The 21,803-nt window shown below is 30.5% G+C and overlaps 1 protein-coding gene across 1 annotated transcript in view; it reads left to right on the top strand.

Moving 5' to 3' along the window:
* Positions 1 to 1,471: 1,471 nt before the first annotated feature.
* LOC129966398 (uncharacterized) overlaps positions 1,472 to 21,803 on the top strand; it is a 385,065-nt gene continuing 364,733 nt past the window's right edge. The window contains exons 1-2 of the mRNA XM_056080822.1: positions 1,472 to 1,545; positions 14,149 to 14,209. Of these exons, the coding sequence (XP_055936797.1) occupies positions 1,472 to 1,545; positions 14,149 to 14,209 (135 nt within the window). The remainder of the gene's footprint in view (positions 1,546 to 14,148; positions 14,210 to 21,803) is intronic.

Raw genomic sequence — 21,803 nt, 5'->3', positions numbered from 1 at the left:
GCTGAACCACGATTGGCGGAAAGAGAGCTCAAATGACCAATGTAAATTAAGAGGCGGAGATTGTCGCCGAAATAAAGCGTGGAGATTTGTTTAGGAGGAGAGAGGAAACGAATTACAGGAGACGGTTGGACTACGCCCACAAGTTCGGAGTCTCAGAAACTACCCCTGGAGTGGTCTTGTTGACGTGATGGAGAACTGAGTTTCAAGAAAAACCTTCGACTTTGACTGTTGTATCTCCTACTACAGGTGTAAATAACTATTTATTTATCCAAGATTAGAACAAGTTGTTCTTTGTATATATAGGACTGCAAATTCTACTTCGTTATTTGATCAGTCTAGATCAGGACATTACAATGTAATAAAAATCCGTAATCGTGAAAGTAAACACTGTAAACTGCGAAAATTGCGGTATGCAATAGAAAATTGATTGATTCCCATCCTGCGGAAATCGGGAATAAGCAGTTGGAGGAATAAAAAGTTTTGTTGTAAATAATGCTACATATATATATATATATATATATATATATATATATATATATATATATATATATATATATATATATATATATATATATATATATATATATATATATATATATATTAAAACATCTGACATCTATTACCTAAAGCTACGTCTAAACATTGATAAATACACTATTATTAGTTATCCAAGAAAAGCTCAGTCTTTAAACCATATTTTTAGAATTAATGAACTTGTTATTATCATACTCATATTTAGTTTTTACTAATATTGGTTATCCTTTGTTAATCGCTTTAATACTAAATTTGATTTTCCCCAATATATTGATTTCTTAGTTTTCAGGGTCTATTGTAGGCTTGAATTCTCAAACGTAAAAGTAAGGAATTTTTGAATGAAATTACTCTGAAGGTTTTATATCATATCCATGTATCCATTATATGGAGTATTGTAGAATTATTTGGGTTGCAAATTGCCGTCACAAAATTCAAATTTTTGAGAATATTGAAACCACATTTTTGAGAAGAAAAACTGATTTTATTCTCAAGATGTATCTTCTTTTTGTCTACGTGATATGTTTGATTTACAGGTTTGCATATCTCGCAAACTGTAGAATCCATGGATTTTAACTTTAAAATGATACACTGTAATTTGGTTACGTTCAAACAAGTTTCTTTGGAAGAGTTTCTACTAGAGTTAACTTGAGTAAGAAAATGTTAATGTATCTGGGCTTTAGATTCAGCTTATAAACAAAATGACATAATTTACTACTCATTTTGTTCCATTATCTAAATGAAAGAAAAATAAACCATTTTCTCATATCCTAAAAACCTTTTGTAATATAGAAGGATTAATAAATAAAATTTATCTATATTTCAATAGAATATCACAATTGAAAATATGAATTCTAGTCCTTTTTTTCCTTGGACTTTATTTCAACTCAATAGATGGCGCTAAAATCTTCCAAAATAAATCGCTTCATGAAGACGCGCTATGATCAAGCTTTGTGGGCGTTTCAGCTTAATACGCGGGAACTTTCAAAGTGCGAGTTTCAATTATGTTCAGGGGTAAGTTAAGTCTTTCAGTTTTTGTGTTAATCTTTTTAGGTGATAAATAATTTCGACTTGTATATTTAGGCTGCAATTCGATTCTTAGAATTTTTAAATTTAGGAAGTTTTTTTAAAATTTATAACGACATTTTAATTCTCGTTTACCAGGATTGATGTGTAAGTTTCTTAAAAGCTTATTATTTGCAATTATTATATTTAATGCTGGCTTTTGAAGATTTTCAGTTTTGGCATTTTGTTGCTTAAATTTTTAAATATTTTTAAAAACTATTTCTGTAATTTGTTTATCCGATTTCCTTAATTGTTGGTATTTTACTATTTTTACATTTTGTGTTATTCTTGTGTTCGGAAACCTCATTCTCACGAGATGTTTTTGTAAAGAGAGGTTAATTTTTTGGAATAAAGACTCCTGCAGAAAAAAAATTCCTTTTCTGAATATTCCTTTTCTCGCATATCTAATAAACTTATGCCACAGAAACAACTTGCTTGGTATTGGCGCACAACAAATACGAAATATTTTTTGGCGCGAATATAGACTTTTTACTGAATCTATCGTGTCCTCCTTGTCGAGTTATTTCACGGATAATCCCTGGAAAGCGTTAATAGTATGCAAAAATCAAATTTGCAGTTTAGACACGATTTTGTTAACCAATTAAATGAAAATTTAATAAAAAAAACTGTACTTGTAGTCACAAAATCCCATACCAAATTTGATATATTTGTTATTGTATTTTAAAATTATAGCGTTTACCTATCTCTGAAAGTACAGCCCGACAGACAATCAATCCGTAGAAGGAATTGGCTCAAAATTTGGCAGGTTTCTATACTATAGATTTTGAATCTATTTATCCAATTTTATCAATTTACTTAAGATTCCACCGAAATCTGCAAATTTGGTGTAATGACCGTATATCAAATTTCATTCTTCCAGCTCAAAGTGTTTTTGAGCTATCTTTGTCACAAATAGACAGAGAGACACTTTGCAAAAACGTGTTTTTGGAACTCAGAGAAGTCTAAAATGTAGAAATTCGTCAAAAATATCGAGTTCGAAATTTTTGATAGTTACTATTACTTTCTCTATACTATTTAGACGAGAAAGTAAAAACGTGACCATCAAAATAAAGGAAATTTGGTACGTGATCGTGTTATACTGAAATTCTAATTTCGTGTTAAATTTTTGTTTCGATCTATCAAATAATCAAATGATGCATATTCGCTTTTCTTTTCTGTATTATTCAAGGCCCGGGTTTTTTTTCAATGTCTCCCTCCCCCCCAATCCCCAATTGATATAAAGAGAAGGCCAATTCTTTTATTTAGGAGCGTACGAGAAAGTTTGGAGGATATCTCCCCTTTTTTGTGTTTTTGTAATGATGTCTTCTTCATGGTTGTTGGTGATCCTGATGACAAATGTTTGAGATATATTTACCTTTCAGTCATTTTATTTCGAATTATAAATACGAGATTGTAACAATGATCGGTGAAGTTATCACTGACTCTGTTCTTGCAAATATGTTTCATGTAATTCAAGATACCGTTAGATTTTCGTTTGATTGGCATAGCGTGGTCAAAAAGCTAATTCAATGAAACTGGGAAAAATTCCCATTTTTTTTTTTCAGACAAGCGCTTTGATTGCTTTCTCGGATTTTCTTATTTAAAGCAGGACAAAAAGAATGCAATTTTCGGTTTTACGTTTGTCGCAACAAGGACAAAGGAAATTGGGGAATGCCCGCTTTGATAACCAATCGTTTATAAGAAACGTTTTGTAAAAAATTGGCAAAAATGACATCCATTTTCTGTTACTCTTGGATAAATGGTATTTTGTCGAAAGAGAATTGTTGAATTGTTGATCAAAAAGGACCACCCTTATGAATTTTACTATATTGTTTTAGAAAAAGATAATCAATATCTTTGGGTGAAATCTAATATAGTATCTGAGAGTGTTTCTCGAGAGAATCAGCTGCTTTATAGTTATTTTTCTATACAATTCAAACTGATATTTTTGTAAAGACAAGAAACCAATTATTAATTATTAAAAATTATATTTTATATTATAAATGTTAAAATTCTCATTTTAAAATTACTTTAAATCTGAAATCTAGATGATAGTGAAAGTATTAAAAATAATCGGTGATAATTTGAAAAATGTTGAAAGGAAATGTAAAAAAAATCACAAGGCTCCTAGATCATTGAGAGCTATTCAAAATCTTAATTATTTTGATAGCAATTAACCCGAATGGTACATCTCGCTCACCATACAAGACGGTGCATCATCTTGACGTTTTATTTACGTATTTTTTGATTTTGATTTGTTAAAAATACCTGCAGAATGGTAGAAAGACGTAGATTAATTTTTCGGGGAAATTCAAATTAAAACAATTATATATATTTTTAAGCTATAAACAAGCCCTTGTATTAAGTGAATAATTATGCATGGAATTACTTTTCCGAGTGCAAAGGGTTAAATGTTGAACTGCTAATTCTCTTTGCCAGAAAATATTTTAAAACAATGAGAAATCTTTCGGAATAAAACTGAAGTACTTACAAGATGTTATTGCCGTTGAAATGTAGTTTAGTGTGCCCCCGAGTTTGTCGCCAATATGGTAACCCAACGAAACGATCTTCTAGCAACCCTAATGCTGTTTGGTTTACTATTTTTTACAATGCTTGAGTTGTACATGAATTACAAATATTTTATGAAAAACATAAAATTAAAAATAATAAATATCTATTAAAGATTTCAGTTTAGTTCTGTATTATAAATAATTTTTTTATTAATAATAAGACACTGCAATGTTATTGTTAAAGTGAATATGGACAGAAAATATTGATTCTTTTGCAATTTTTAATTGTTGGGTACAGAAATCGTCTGAATTCTTACTTCAAAAATCTTTTGCAATGGATTTCCTTGCAGTTCTCGCAATTCCTTTCATGCTCTGACCGGTTCCTTTGATAATTTGTTACATCGGTAATTGTGCAAGAATAGATGTCTGGTGAATGCGATGGCAGGAAGTATTTTCAACCAGCAGAATGGATAAAGGGTGAATGGAATATACTTTTCTATTACGAGTTGATGGAGTTGGGAAAAGGGTGCTTTGAAATTTTGTGTGGAGAATGTTTTGATTGCTTTTTCCTCCGTTCTTTCTTTCCAATTGATTATGTACTGTTTCTGTTATCCACACAGTCCCTAAGTTCAATGCGTTAGCGAAGCTACTAGGTTCCCGCTGCTAGCGAAGCCGTAAGAGTTTTTTTAATTCTGCCCGGTGCCTTCTTCAGATGTGGGGCGCGGTGGCCTGGTGGTAAGGTCTCGGCTTCGGAACCGGCGGATTTCAGGTTCGTGACCCGATTCCACCCAAGAACCGTCGCGTAAGGGGGTCTGTTGCACGTTAAATCCGTCATGACCAAACGTCCACCCACTGGTGTGGTGCGGAGAGGGAAGTGCCAGCTCAGGTGTTGCCCTCGTCGTCTGACCGTGGTTCAAAATTACGTGGTCCGTCCCAAAACAGCCCTAGTGTTGCTTTCAAACGGGACGTTAATATAACTAAACCAAACCAAGCCTTCTTCAGATGCAAAAGGCATCGCATGCTCTAAATTTTGCTCTTTACACAACATATCGGCGCAGCCGTTTTGTAAAAACTTCTTTATTTAAAAATTTTTAAAATAAACAGCAACAATGATTCCAAAGGTCAAAAGAAAATAAATAAAAATCTCTGATAAACAAATATTTATCAGTACAAATCAAAATTTTAATGCAGAAAGTGGTGACCGTAATTGTTTAAAAATTTTTGTCAGTCATCCTTATTTGCAACTTGGCATCCTTCCCTTAGCAAAGGACACACTAAATTACATTTTTACCGTTATTACATTAAATTAATAATATTTATTGTGCCCACGAAATATAAATGAATGTAATATTTATTTTCACTATTTATATGCAGTATTAATATCTGCAATATTTATTTGAAATTTCTCAAATTAGAATTGGAGGATTTTTTTCGAAAAGAAATCTGTGAAAAATAGTTTTTCTCCCATATTCAGTGATTTTCTCCGATAAAAATGTAATTTATGTTCCTTTCTCTTTGTCGTAATTGTTTCCTTTAAACAACCCTTCAACTTTCTTAATTTCATTATTTGAATTAGTATAATGGTGGCATGGTTAAATGAAATTAGCAATAATACTTAAATTATAATTAGTAATTTAAAATTTTCGCGGAATGTTGCTGGACAGGAAATATAATATAGCCATTGTTTTATCGGGTAGCACAGAGCACAGCAAAGTGGAAACTTGAATGAGTCACAAGAGAGATATAAAGACGATATCTGCAAAGATGGCCTTAGAAGTAAAGGGGTCGTCATTTACGTTGCACACGAGGTAAATTTTCAAGCAGACAGATTAATCTTAACAGAATTGCGGTTTTACTAAAACTCCCATTTAGTTTCCCTATTTTCTAAGTGATGCAACCGAAGAATATGATTGGATTTCAGAATGTGATTTTCTAGTTGAAGATTAGGCCTCTTTTGTTGTTTTGAAAGCATTGTATTACTTTTTATAATTTAGAGCATGTTTAATTAAATTCAGAAATACGGGAAAATAATTGTTTACAGTTTAAAGTATTTTGAATTTAATTTTAATTCCACAATTAAGTATTTATCTTACAAGATGCAAGATAAAGAAAATTAAAAAAAACAAACAAAAAACCTTTGATTTTCGTAAACATTGTTGACATTAAAAATTTTGAAACGTAAAAGTCTAATCTCTGAATTTCTTATTCCGACGAATGTTTATTCATAATATTTTCTTCGAACAGTGGTATGGATAGAACTTTCTTAACCAAAGTTAGTTTCACTAAGTCGTGTACTGATTAGAACATTCTATTTTAGAATCGTATAAATAGTATAATCAAACTGTGACATCATAAAAATGCATGGCGCAACTGATTTTCATATTTTAAAATTACCAACAATGAAAAGGTTTTGATTTTTATAATATTTTATACTAACTTAATTTTAGTGTTGAAATTACTACATATATAGCTTAAAAAATATACTGATATACTATTTAGTGCTCATTAATGTTTGAATTTATATAATTTAGTGGGTCAAAAAGTCTTTTTTTTTATTATACTGTATCAAACATAAGGCGCGTACTTACATATGGTCTATAATTAACCTATGATCTTGTTTTAACAAAGCCAATTAAAAAAAATATGTCCTGTCTTATAAATCTTCAATTTGTTTATTCTTTTAAAAACATCTGGCCCTAAAGCATATTAAAACAAATATATTTACAGTTGATAATAAAATCACATCGTTTTTTTTGTAAATAAAAAGGTGAGGGTGTGGTATCTTATGCAAAATGTCTTTTAGAAAAGCTAGAAGAATTGAAACAGTGAGTGTATTGAGTATTAAAACGTGGGCATTTTATAAGAATGTGCTGAAATGACATTCGGCATTGGCATAGTGTACATCGAGGAGTGCTTCTCCCAACGTGAGGGTGTGGTATCTTATGCAAAATGTCTTTTAGAAAAAGCTAGAAGAATTGAAACAGTGAGTGTATTGAGTATTAAAACGTGGGCATTTTATAAGAATGTGCTGAAATGACATTCGGCATTGGCATAGTGTACATCGAGGAGTGCTTCTCCCAACGTGAGGGTGTGGTATCTTATGCAAAATGTCTTTTAGAAAAAGCTAGAAGAATTGAAACAGTGAGTGTATTGAGTATTAAAACGTGGGCATTTTATAAGAATGTGCTGAAATGACATTCGGCATTGGCATAGTGTACATCGAGGAGTGCTTCTCCCAACCACAAATGTCTGAGTGAGTCGATTCTTAATCGGGTGATAATTGGGTCGAGTTTTCTATTGAATACACCAGGCCAATTTTCAATGAAATGTTTGTTATAGAAGAACTTGTTTTCCTTTTTGCAGTCCCATTCAGCAATAAAAATGGTTTTCACATGACTTTTGGTGTCATTAAAAGGCTAATTTAAAAAATTAGTAGCCGATTTCGCCACTTAATCACTTAGTACATTGCCCACTATACCAGCAAGAGAGAACCAGCATAAAAGGATCTTGAAACCCTTACTAGTAAGACGATCATGTAATTCAAGGACGTTAAATATCAGTGGGAGACTCAAGTGAATGGTATGATGCCAAGGATTTCAAAGGACTTAAGGAGTTTAAAATATGGAGGGCTTTCTGAAATTTGAGATAATGCATACTTGGACTTCTGCAGTAAAAATCGAACACGAAGGATAAAGTTGGAATGACACAGTAGAATTAATAAAAGTACGTGCAAATGAAGTATTAAAAGAACATCTGTAAAAATGGGTATAAAATTTATATAAGCTTCCGATGATTAGCAAAAAGTTGCCGGTTAACTAGGAGCATTATCAGATTTGTCGAAAGTTTTATATGGATTAAATTATAAAGATATCACCATAAGTGATGAATATATCACTTAATGACACCCATTAAGTGATAATAACAATGAAAAATATCCAGTTTTGGTATCTTACAGGATAGACCATTACCCTTTAAACCACCAAATTTCACGAAGATACACTTTGGGAATTCAAAATGTGTATCTCAGAGATATTTATAAAAATAATAATGGCGCAAAATTTTACTGTTTTAGTGCTATAACATTCAAAAATATTATTACACAAACATGATTTCTGTACTAATAAAATTAAAAATATCTTATTAATATTAACATTTCTTTTTTTCTAAATGCTTGATTTTTTAAAAGATTTTTAGTAACCGATTAAATCAAATATTTTATTTGTTTTATCAAATATTGAATCACGTGATTTTCTTTTATTATTGAAAGTTCAGGAAGATAGATGTTTTTTAATTATTTGAACAGTATTGATGCGTAATAAGTAATTGAAGTTAACGGTATCACAGAATAAAATGTGTATTTTATATTATAGATTACTTATACAGTTAATGGAATTATGATTTCACATAAATTGACACCATTTGAACTCTTAAAGCATGCAAGAAACAGAATATTACTAAGACAATTCAAACAATTGCGTGATTTGAATGCCTATCACTATTTGAAACTTAAAGATATATTTCATGAAACTTAAAGTATCAAGCTACTCATAATGCTTAATTTCACTAAAACTAAGCATAAACAATATTTCCAGAGAAAAAGAATTATCTGAAGTAATTCATGATCTCATTTATCTTATTATGATCTCATTTACATTATCTTTAAGTATGTGTTAATAACTGTTTTGATATGATATAACTGAATCTTTTTTATGTTATAAGTGTTAATTATGCAATAAATACTTTAAATTTTGTTACCAAATACAGAGTCATTTTTAAGTAAAACCCATGTCTACTTTTTCCTTTCTCGTATACGTAGTATAGAGGAAGTACACTTATCGACAAACAATTCAAACTCGAGATTTTGGCGAATCTCCGTGTTTTAGATCTGACTTCGGAAAGCACAGTTTTAGAAAATGCCCGTCTATTTGTCACAAAGATAACTCAAAAATGTTTTGAGTTAGACAGATGAGATTTGGTATGCGGTCTTTACACCAAATTTGTAAATTTCTATCTAATCTTGAGGAAAATCTATTCAGATGAAATCTGTCTGGCTGTTTGAAAGTATGTGAACATGATAGCTAACAAAACGAAGAGTGCTAAGTGGATAAAATTCGGCGTACAAATTTAACATCTATTGTATAGGCACTTGTCAAAGTGTGAGCCAAATCCAACAATGAGTTGACTGTTGTATCAAATTTTCGTTTCAATTTACTGAGAGAAACCCTTCTAAAACTCAAATTCGATTTTCTGGCGCTATTATCTGCCTGCCAGGGATTAATAGAAAAGAATGACATAAATTTAGTAAAATTGTTAAATATGCAAAATAACTCAAGACGCAATGACTTAAATATATCAAATTTGGTATGTCATTTTGTGACTACAAGTGTACTCGTGTCAAATTTTTGTTTCAGTCGATTGGGAAAAATGCTCCAAAAACGCAAATTTGATTTTCGGATACTATTTACCACATGTCAAGGTTTAATCGCCAAAAAATGTACAAAGGGTGACACGGTACATTCATTAGAAAGCTAAATTCAAGCCAAATGTTAATATTTCGTAACTAATGTACACCAATGCCATGCAAGACGTAACAAGACATCTTGGGGTAACACGTTTATTAGAGTGGATGCTAGAAAGTTTAGGGAAGGACTCTCCCGCTGGTTCAGGTAATGAAATTTAATAATTTGGAGCTTAGTTATATCTAAAAATGTTAAAAAGAATTCGTCTTTAAGCCACACAATCATGGCTATAATTAATTTTACATAATTTCGAAATCTAAGTAAAACGGATAAGATTCATTTACGAAAAAGTTAATTTTATTATGGAAATGACTAGGTGAATATTTTTATTTTCTAAAACAAAACATTCGTTAAACGCACGCTTTCAAAAACATTTTCACTAATTACGAGACATAATAAGATTTGTAATTTCCTTCCCCTGGTTTTAGCACAATGAGTGGCATTTCTCTTCGTTATTGTTGAGTTCTTTAGAAAAAGGAAATTCTCACTCTTTTAAAAAGAGCATTGGTTTATTATGTGCTTCTCTGGCCAGGAACATTAATTGAATTTTAATTCCAAGATGTGCCTTTTTTTCCTTCACATGGTATGCGCAGCTACATATTATAATTGAAACTTATTTCCACATAAAAATGAGCGCTATCTGTCACAAAAAAGAATTGGTCTTTTCCTGCATGAATCACAATTCCACTATGTTAACAATCTTACAGATAACAGCAAAAGATTTCTTCCGAAACTTAAACATTTTTAAAAAGCATAAACAAAATGATGTTGAAAATTTCAGTTTAAATCGGGTGATCAACTAGCATTTTATAATATTAAATACGATAAGACATATAATAAGATATTTTATCTTGAAATTAATTGAATGCAATTTCTCTCGTGAATTCAAAGTAAATCGCGAATCTCGCCAAAGAAAAATTCATTAACGTTTTATAAAAACCCACTTTCCACTGAATCAGTGACTTAATGTAATAATAAAGCTAATTAAATTTTCATAAATAACTAGATAATATCTTAACGGAAGAATAATGCCTGAATGTGAAGTTAAATCGTATCTTATATATATGTTGAAAATAATTCTAATTTATTAGATGTCTTCGTTTTTTAATTTTATTATTCGCTTTCATTGTGTCTAGACAAAAAGTTCATTAACCCTTTTCACTCGAGAGGTAACACATGGTCCCCATTCGAGACTGGTGCACCATTTTGACATTTTATTTATTTTTCAATTTTGATTGTTAAAAATACCTGCAGAATGGTAAAAAGATATAAATTAAGTTTTCGGAGAAATTCAGCTTGAAACAATTATATATATATATATATATATATATATATATATATATATATATATATATATTTCGGAACAATCAATAAGCTCTTGTATTAGATGAATAATTTTGTATCGAATTACCTTTCCGAGTGCAGAAAGTTAGTAACTGCTATTCTTAAAAATTGTGGCACAAAAGAAACGAAATATTTCTTTTCAAAAGATGGCGTTATACTTACTCTGTGGGAAAAAAAAGTTTGCATATATATAAAATCAATAATATCATGAACACATAAAATGATTTTATTAAAATCTTCAAAGCAAATCGGGATTCAAATTTATTTAACACCTAGTAAGCTTTTCGAAATTTCCCCATTTTCTCAAGAAATTTTTCATTATAATATTTTAATGAGGCAACGTTTATAAACTTGCATATTATAAATAAATTACATTATGGACAAATAAAAAATTTTCAAAATGCTCTCTCCGATCTAGAGGTATTACAATTGACATATACTTTTTATTTGCGTATTGGTAGTAGATGCTTACAAATTTTCAATAAGTTATAATTAGATTTTTTATTAAAAAAATCGCTTGACATTTTCATTAATAACTTCAGAGGATAATATTGTTTGAAAATATTTTAATTCCGTTTTAAATTCTAAAAAGAAAGCCTTCCATGATATTTTTTTTCTATATCTCTAATTTCAATATATTTTTTAAAAGTATTTTAGTATTTTTACAATGCTTTTCATTGTTATATTTTGTGTGTTTGCGTTTATACTCAAACAGATTGCAATAATAAAAGAATTGCTCAAATTACATACATTATCATTAATACAATTAAAGTCATATTTAAAAGATAATATAGAGATAGTTGTGAACTTTATCTTTTAATGATATTTCGGACGTGACTTTAGAATTTCCTTTAAAACTTTTTCTAGTGTTTCTTAAAATTAACAAATTTAAGAAAAATTGAGCTACGAATTTAATCTCCGGCTTTGAAAAATTAATATTGAATGAAATATAAATTGTATTTAGCTTTGAAAAATAAAGTAAGCAGTTCTAGTTTAAAAAAACCCCGCTGAAATTAGAAAGCACGGAAACCTGCGCATATTTGTATTCTAAACTGCTCACATTCTGAATTGTTAGTAAAGCTAGGGATGCATTTCTCACGATAATATATATGCATCTATTGTGACTTTAATTGGACTATATGTAACCAAACACAATTCCAGCTGACAATATGCAGGGAACTGTAAACACCTAATTCAATACAGGATGCCTTTTACTTGATTCTACAGGTTCTTTGGAGCTCTTGATGCTAAGTTTTGCACTGTTTTTAAGGTAGTTTTATCAACATGGTATTAATTGGTATTTATGACTGCATTATACTAAAATATGTATATACATACTTAAATTAGGATAGTATTCAGTCTGTTTATGTTTGTATAGTAATAGAACTGTTTCTTGTCCAGTTCAATCGGCGATATTTTTGAATATAGACGAAAATTACTTTATTACTAGTCAACAATGGTGACTATCTGTTTTGCTGAGCATATTGCCTATATTTAATTTGAATTATATCGTCAAGATGTAATTTCATTTCTGATTCCGTCAAATTATCAGCCTTTAACGTTATTATAATCTTATTTATGCTGTTTATTGGCATATGAAATTTTCTTATGGTGTCACATGACATCATGGCACCAATAAAAGCATTGCAGTCCCGTTCGGCTGTCTTCTAACTTTTGTGGCTTTACATATTCATTTTGTAATCTATATAGCTTTTAAACAGAATTATTACTCTAACTTTTAACAATGAAAGAAAAACAGGAAATTAATTATTTCATGAAACAATGAAAACAGTTTGGATTTTAAAGTCAAGAATATATAAACTGTTGTTGGGTATTAGACAGAAAGGTACTTTCAAATCTTTTCCAAAAATCTGAAAGAAATTTGCAAGGCAATTAAGTAGGTTTCATTATAAAGGTAATTTTTTAGATTTTGAAATTTTTTTTGATTTTAGGAATATCGAAATTTTGACATTTTTAGTCAAAATTCAAACTAAATGAAAAAAAACACCTCATCCTGGGTATATATTCTATATAAAGTATATATATGACAAATCTGATAGCTGTAGATCAAACGTACAAGCTTGTAGAACATACACACACCTTTATTATTCGTAGGATCGGATGATTAAATTTTATCAATCAGAAACATGATGTTCTATTTTTAGATTATATAATTTTTTTTTTTACTGATAATCAGGGCTTACTTTGTCAAATTCAATACGAGTATAAACCTGTGACTCCACATTACCACTTCATATGTTAGGATCCGGCAGAATTTACTTTATACACCTCTCAAAAATACACCAGTTGACTACACCAGTTGAAAAATACGTTGACTATATTTTTAAATAATGTTTTTCCTTTTTTAAATGAAAGATTCTTATTGTTTAAAATAAAAATTCAGATGCTTAATAAAAAATGCAAAACTAAATCGACAATATCTTCTTTAAAAAAATTAGCTTTCATGAAATGGCAAATTATAAAGCTTATTTTAGGCTGCGATGGACAAGATTAATTAGAATATGACAAAAGATCATTCAACCCTTGATCACCAAAAACATACTAAAATTCAATAAATTCCTTTTTCTTTATTTTATGACATAGCTTGTTTATTTAATTTGTGTAACTATAGGCATAATGGCAACTACCATCCTGTCGGTTAAAATTGAATTTTAGAAAAATTTTCCTGGCAGCTCTTTATTTTATGCCACCAACCATAAAATATTAATTTAAACTTTCATACGTGACATTTTAAAAGCAGTTTTTGCATTATTAAGGCCGAAATTCCAAAAAATGATTGATTTTTGCTTCTCTTATTCCACAACTTCACAACAGATTCAATTACTGCGGAGGAAATTATAGTCTGGGTGGAGAGGGAAAGTAATAAAAATCTTTTCGCGATCAATTTCTCTTGAATATTTTAGAACGATGTATGCCACAGATGGAAATAGGTCGTTATCCAGCACATACACAAGAAAATCATAAATGCCTAAGCTCTTGTTTCCAATAAAAACGCGTGGGCGAATGGCTAATACATTTCCGGCAGAGAAAGAATAAAATGGACGGCTTCCCCCTTCTCCAGGGTTTTCATCAGTGGCGCAAATGCGAAAATAAATTATGAAGCGTGTCTGTCGTTCCTAGTTCACTTCATGCTTTATTCATTCTGTATTTATTTGCAGGAGGAATAAAGAAGAATTGCAAGCCATGAGTCTCGTTTTGGAGCCCTGCTGCAGCTGTAATGTAAGTAACATTTTGCCTTTCGTTGCTGTTCATGATTCTTCCATTTGGAATCCAGTTTTCATAACAATTTTTATTCTGCCCTTTTTCAGATCGTTGATCGGTGAATTTGATTCATCTTTCGATGAATTTTAAAATTTTGTATATTCATCAAATTACTTAACATAATTATTTCATATTAAATTTATCAGACCCTCCCCCCCCGCCAAAGCTTTATTTCTAATGCATTATCGTCACTTAGCCAAAATGACTTCTCCTAATTCTGCGATCTTAGTATTTTTTCGTCATCTGAAGGAATTGAACCGATTCACTGCCATTCACGAGATATCTCGTAGGAAACTGCTCTAAAATTTAGCGTCTGTAAATTTCTCTGGCAGTGAAGAGGTTAAACTGCTTCGATTCGTGACCTCTTGTGATAATTACCATTCTATAGAAATTTTTGGTAAAATATAAAAATGCAATGTAGTTGACTAATTGTGGAGAAAGTCTTTTCTTTTTAAAATTCAAACAATTTATAAAAATTCTTTTTTAAATTTAAATTATTTAATAAAACATTTGAAAAGTAACTTAATTATAATGCGTGAATCAGAGAGCTCAACAATTAATTTCAGCTGAAATTAGATGATTAACACTTTTTTATTAAAATTATGTGAGAACATGATGTTGTTTTGGTTTGAGGTTTTTTGAAGCTTGAAAATATACGGGCAGAATATTGGCGATTTATTGCTTTTGAGGCATTAATTTTTCCCTTTTAGGGTTATTAAAAAATGATAAAGAAGTTTGTCACATTTGGCACTTATAGCCAACAAAAAGTTACAATTTGGTGAGAATGTCCGCCATATTACCGATTGTCCTGTCTGGCCAATTAAGGGCAGGGTAGTAAGAATTTATGGCTCATAAAAGCACGGAGAAGGAAATGGGAATGAACACGAAACAGAGAGGAAAGGTATCGAAAGTTATATATATATATAAATTATATAATTTTGAAAAAAAATCACAATTTTTCTAGCAAGTAAAAAAAAGTTTTAGAGCTCAAACAATTTTCAGATATGGGGGTAGGGGGGGGGGTAAAAAACATCGATTTCCTAAAAGTCGTCGATTGCGCAATAAAATAATCACGTGATCAGTTTAAACCAGATTTTCGCAAGAATAAATAAATAAAAATAAAAAATTGGCCTCGAGATAAAGCTTGGGAATTTACATTTTTTTTGAGATAAAAATAAAAAAACCCATTGTTTTTCTAAATATCGGCGCATGCGTAATCTGATAATCACGTGATTGTTTCAAACCGGTTGAAACTGGTTTTTTACGAAATTTTTTTTTAGAATTCGTTCGATTTTGAGATGGTTAAAAACCACCGCTTTTCTAAATGTTGGTGATTGCGAAATATAAGTCATGTGAGAACATGTTTTCCTATCGGATTGATACACGCGATTTAAAAAAAATATTCTCCCATGATAGCTTGAAATTTACGATAGTAGATTTCAATTTCTTAAAAAATATAAATTAAGTAATAAAACTTTTGAAAAGTGAAGCAATTATTTGTAAATTAACGAGTTCAACAATTAATTTCATCTGAAATTAGACGATTAACCCTTTTTTTTTACTATGGTTATTTATCTTTCGTTGGTTAAATTTATTTCTCAGCATGCCAACAGTGTAAAATATTTCGCACAATCGATTCTCGAATAATTCTTTTTAAAAATCAATCAAAAATATTAAACTATTTATCAGATGTTTAATCGATGCACCAATTTCTTCTCTTCATAATTGGAACCAAAAATCAGGGAGATCTAAAGAATAGAGAAAAAATAACTATACTTATAGTTTTTGTTCCTTTTTCTAAGAGATCTTAATGACAAACTTTGCCTTTTACTGCTGCCTTTATTTATTTCACTATGCAGTTTTTGAACTCGTGTCTTTAGAACTTTAGCTGACGTCGCCTCCAGCTAATAAAGGGAGAACATTTCTTTCTGGGAAAAAAAGTATTTAAACACTTGTTGAAAAATCAAGTGTTGTCAGAATGACGAGCAGAAAAAATTAGGAAGGAACGGTTGGAAGTTTTTCAATGGAAAGAAGACTATTTCTGGTGCTGCTTTTGAGCCCCGGGGGATGTTTTTTTCCCCTCATTACCACGGTAACTGCTGTGAAGGGATCGTTAATGTTTTCAGACGGAGAGTTTTTATAGCAGTAATAAGTATTCCAAAAGATACGCATGCTACGTAGTCGTTTTCGCGAATAATTTTTTGGTTCTTGTAAAAACCGTCGGAATTAAACTTTATCCAGCAATTATTATGCTTCGTGCGTTTCGTGTTTTTATGACACGGTTGACGTTATTAGAATCATGGGAAGTTTTTATGAGTTTTTTTTGGAGATTTCGTGTTGGCAACGTAATATATTGTTCCTCCACTTTGTAAACATCAAGGAATATTCAGAAGTCGAAGCTTATCATGATATAATAAGCAATAAAGCGGCTGTTCGTTTTTTTTTTAATTTTCTGAATATTTTGAAAGTTTGTAGCTATTTTCATTATGTGTTTCAAAAGCAGATGAAAAGTGCTGTTTAACTTCCTTTTTTTCTCTTATATAGAAAAATACCGGAAATGAAAATGATACAAAGTTTTGCGTTAAATTTCAGCATGAAATAATATCCCAGAAGGGAAATGAATAACTTTTTGCATCTTAAAACGCTTCTATAGCTTTAATATTTTCAATGATCGATTCATTTTATTGAAATTTTGTATTGTTGCAATTTTATTAGCAATTTTTTATGGCATTTCATAAAAATTCATATTTTTTAAGATTTTTAATTTTAATTGGTTAAATTAGAAAATTGACTTCTTCATTTATGCATCTTTGTTTTTTATTTTAATTCTTTAATCAAAAAATATTACAAATCTTTTTTAGTCGGATTTAGGTTAATCGAGATTTTTTGAAAAAGTAATATAAGCCATTTTCGGAGAGAATAGTTTTGATTCAAAGGTGATAAAATTTAGCAGATAAATAATTCGATTATAGAAATTTCAAATGAAATTTACTATCCATATTCTTAATATTATTTAAAAAATATATTAACAGCGGAAGAAAAAACTTAAACTCTTGTCCAAAACATAGTCAATCAAGCCTAAGCCAATATGCTATTTTGTTTTCATGTGATTTGATTTCATCATTTATTGCGATCTGTGTAAAATATTTTGTTGTTTCAACAAAATTCAAAACAAATACCAGATTAAAAATATTAATATATTAAAAAACGATAGAGAATTTTCTTTCAGATTTGTCAAATTAAATTTTTTTTTAAAAATTAACCTTGGTAAAAGCGCATAATTGAAAAATGTGAAAAAAAAAAAATCAACCTAGCTACGATTTTATTTTAACCATGAAAACCATTGTTATACATTTCATTGAAAAAGTGTTGAAAATCTTTAAAAATAAAAAAAAAAGCATGTGTACCACAATAAAATTGAAACAATAGAAAACCTATTTGTGCTTTAAAATGTTATAAAAATAATTTTTGTATGATATGCCTCAATGTTATTGAAGATTAAAATTTCTATTCGATCATCACTAATGAAAATTAAAATTTATAATTCAAAAAATCCTTTCTTATTGAGCATTTAGAGGGTTCTAAAGGACTGCGTTAAATTTAATATATCTTTCCAACAATGTGTCCTCTAGAATGTTACATTCTCTATGTTATATAATAGGATTTACAAACAATATACCAGCATAACATTATGAAAAATAGTTAATATACAAAGAAAATCTTCCAATAAAAGGATAATATAAAGACTTCATTAATATTTTCATTTGTCTTTCCCATAAGATGGCAAACATATTCCGCATGAAAGTATAGGTGATATATCATTCATATTTTTTTAAATGAAAATAATTCGTCGTTATATATATATTTATATATATTAGTTCTGCTTTTTTTTGAGGAAATGTGTTAATTTTTATGTTCCAATAACGGCAATTCAAGAGAACAAAATAATATACTTTCTTTTTTTGTTTCTTTATCATTATTGATATGAAGTTACTTAATTACATAATGAGCAATGAATATGGCTGATTAAATTAATACTGTTTCTGAAATAAAAAAGCAATAAGTTTTTTTGAGATGATAATTTATGTAGTATATAATTAGTTTATGAGCTCAATGAAACCATACGGAGTGATCTTCAAGAAACTTTTATTCGTATTTCATAATAAAGGTGCAATGCTCCTTTCTCCGAATAGTTTTGGACTTTGGTCAAAATCATGAGCGCCACGCTAAAATTCCTATTTCAATAGAATGGTATTGAAATCAATATAATGTACAATAACAGGGTTTAGTATCAAGATCGCATACCAAACTCCCTTTATCTGATTTATTTCGGTTTTGAATTATCGAGTTTTACATGCATGATAATGTATAGACTAACAGAATCAATCCCTTCACATATTTGATTCAAAATTTGATACTGATGTAGATTTTAATTACTAAATTTTTACAAAATTTCACCTGTCTAGTTCCTTACGTTTCGTATCTTTCGAATTCAACTGTACTCGGACAGCCAGGCAGATTTCATATAAATGAATTTCTTTCAAATTTTTTTAGTAATCTAAAAATTTGGTGTAACGATCATATAATAAACCTCATCTGTCTAGTTCAAAGCATTTTTGAGTTCCGTTCATAGATAGACATTATTACAAAAATATGATTGTTGAACTCGGAGGTTTAAGACGTTGGAATTTAACAAAATCTTGCTCTCATATTTTTGGGCGATTACAATACTTTCTCTTTGTACCTTTTGTACACCAATAGAGATATACATAGTAGTATACCTGGATATACATCGTTGTATAGTATAATAGTGTATAGTAGTTCGTATAAATCAAAATGTATAGCAGTATTTGCAAGCAGAAGACATAAATGCAATGATAAAGACAGCCATGTCCATCAATATTTGTGCTAAAAAAATTGCAAATGAGTAGAACTACATTCAGCATTCAGCAAACTACTTCATCGTTGGATTGTCATATACCGTTGTACAGAAATGCCACAGCTACTTCATTGATGAAGTAGATGATAAAGACAGCCATGTCCATCAGTGATAAAGACAGCCATGTCCATCAGTGATAAAGACAGCCATGTCCATCAGTGATAAAGACAGCCATGTCCACCAGTGATAAAGACAGCCATGTCCATCAATATTTGTGCTAAAAAAATTGCAAATGAGTAGAACTACATTCAGCATTCAGCAAACTACTTCATCGTTGGATTGTCATATACCGTTGTACAGAAATGCCACAGCTACTTCATTGATGAAGTAGATGATAAAGACAGCCATGTCCATCAGTGATAAAGACAGCCATGTCCATCAGTGATAAAGACAGCCTTGTCCACCAGTGATAAAGACAGCCTTGTCCACCAGTGATAAAGACAGCCTTGTCCACCAGTGATAAAGACAGCCCTGTCCATCAATATTTGGGCTAAAAAAACTGCAAATGAATAGAACTACATTCAGCATTACTCAAACTACTTCATCGTTGGATTGTCATATACCATTGTACAGAAATGCCATAGCTACTTCATTGATGAAGTAGATGATAAAGACAGCCATGTCCATCAGTGATAAAGACAGCCATGTCCATCAGTGATAAAGACAGCCATGTCCATCAGTGATAAAGACAGCCATGTCCATCAGTGATAAAGACAGCTTTGTCCACCAGTGATAAAGACAGCCTTGTCCACCAGTGATAAAGACAGCCTTGTCCACCAGTGATAAAGACAGCCTTGTCCACCAGTGATAAAGACAGCCTTGTCCACCAGTGATAAAGACAGCCTTGTCCACCAGTGATAAAGACAGCCCTGTCCATCAATATTTGGGCTAAAAAAACTGCAAATGAATAGAACTACATTCAGCATTACTCAAACTACTTCATTGTTGGATTGTCATATACCATTGTACAGAAATGCCATAGCTACTTCATTCATGAAGTAGATTATAAAGACAGCCATGTCCACCAGTGATAAAGACAGCCATGTCCAGCAGTGATAAAGACAGCCATCAGTGATAAAGACAGCCACCAGTGATAAAGACAGCCATGTCCACCAGTGATAAAGACAGCCATGTCCACCAGTGATAAAGACAGCCATGTCCACCAGTGATAAAGACAGCCATGCCCATCAATATTTGGGCTCAAAAAACTGAAAATGAGTAGAACTACATTCAGCATTACGCAAACTATTTCATTGTTTTGGATTGTTATATACCATTGTACAGAAATGCCATAGCTACTTCATTGATGAAGTAGATTATAAAGACAGCCATGTCCACCAGTGATAAAGACAGCCATGTCCACCAGTGATAAAGACAGCCATGTCCACCAGTGATAAAGACAGCCATGTCCACCAGTGATAAAGACAGCCATGTCCACCAGTGATAAAGACAGCCATGTCCACCAGTGATAAAGACAGCCATGTCCACCAGTGATAAAGACAGCCATGCCCATCAATATTTGGGCTCAAAAAACTGAAAATGAGTAGAACTACATTCAGCATTACGCAAACTATTTCATTGTTTTGGATTGTTATATACCATTGTACAGAAATGCCACAGCCACTTCATTGATGAAGTAGATTATAAAGGCAGCCATGTCCATCAGTGATAAAGGCAGCCATGTTCACGAAGGATAAAGCCAGACATTCAATGATAAAGACAGTCATGTCCATCAATATTTGGGCTAAAAAATTGCAAATCAGTAGAACTACAGAGCTATTTCATTGTTGGTCATATACCATCGTACAGAAATGCGCGTGCCACTGCCATTTCTTTTTTAAATATTCTTCTTGTATGTATGTTATTCCTTACTAGTATTTTTCCCATTTCCACTATCATTTTTGATGACCATGAGATTATCTCTGTTCTGGGCTATAAAATCAATTCAACAAGCTAGCACTAAAAATTCTCAGCTAAAATAAATACCACAAATATTCAATACAAGTTATTGAATATTTTCGTTTTTACCATTTGTACTCGGAAAAGTAATTCGATGCAAAATTATTCAGCTAACACAAGGATTTGCTTATTCCTATGAAAAAATATTATAGTTTTAAGTTGAATTTCATTGAAAAATTAATCTACATTTTTCTTACCATTCCTAGGTATTTTTAAAAAAATCAAAATGAAAAAAATAAATAAAACAACGTTAAAATGATGCACCCTCTTGATTGGTGAGAGAGAGAGGCACCATCCGAGTGCGAAAGGTTAAACCCTGTTTAATTCTGGAATTAGAAAAAATTAATTATTTCATTTTAAATGACAGAAGTTAAAGGAACAAATAGATTAAAGGGAAAATAAAAATTATAAAAATAAAAAATACTGAATTAAAAACAATATTTCTCCATATAACTTTTCTTTTCCATATTATAAACAAAAAAAACATTTGTTCTTATTTGAAAAGTTTGATATATTTTTTTAATCTTTAGCATCTTTCTAAAAGACATTTCACGAGCTTTCAAACACATTCGCCATTTTATTTTAATAAATTCCTTTTATTACCGAAATCGAACAGAATTTAAGAGGACGGTGACACTAAAAGGAATGATACGT

This window comes from Argiope bruennichi, chromosome 4 (assembly GCF_947563725.1).
Source record: "Argiope bruennichi chromosome 4, qqArgBrue1.1, whole genome shotgun sequence".
NCBI lineage: Eukaryota > Metazoa > Arthropoda > Arachnida > Araneae > Araneidae > Argiope > Argiope bruennichi.
The sequence above is the reverse complement of the archived record's forward strand: the minus strand, read 5'-3'. Positions and strand labels throughout refer to the sequence as shown.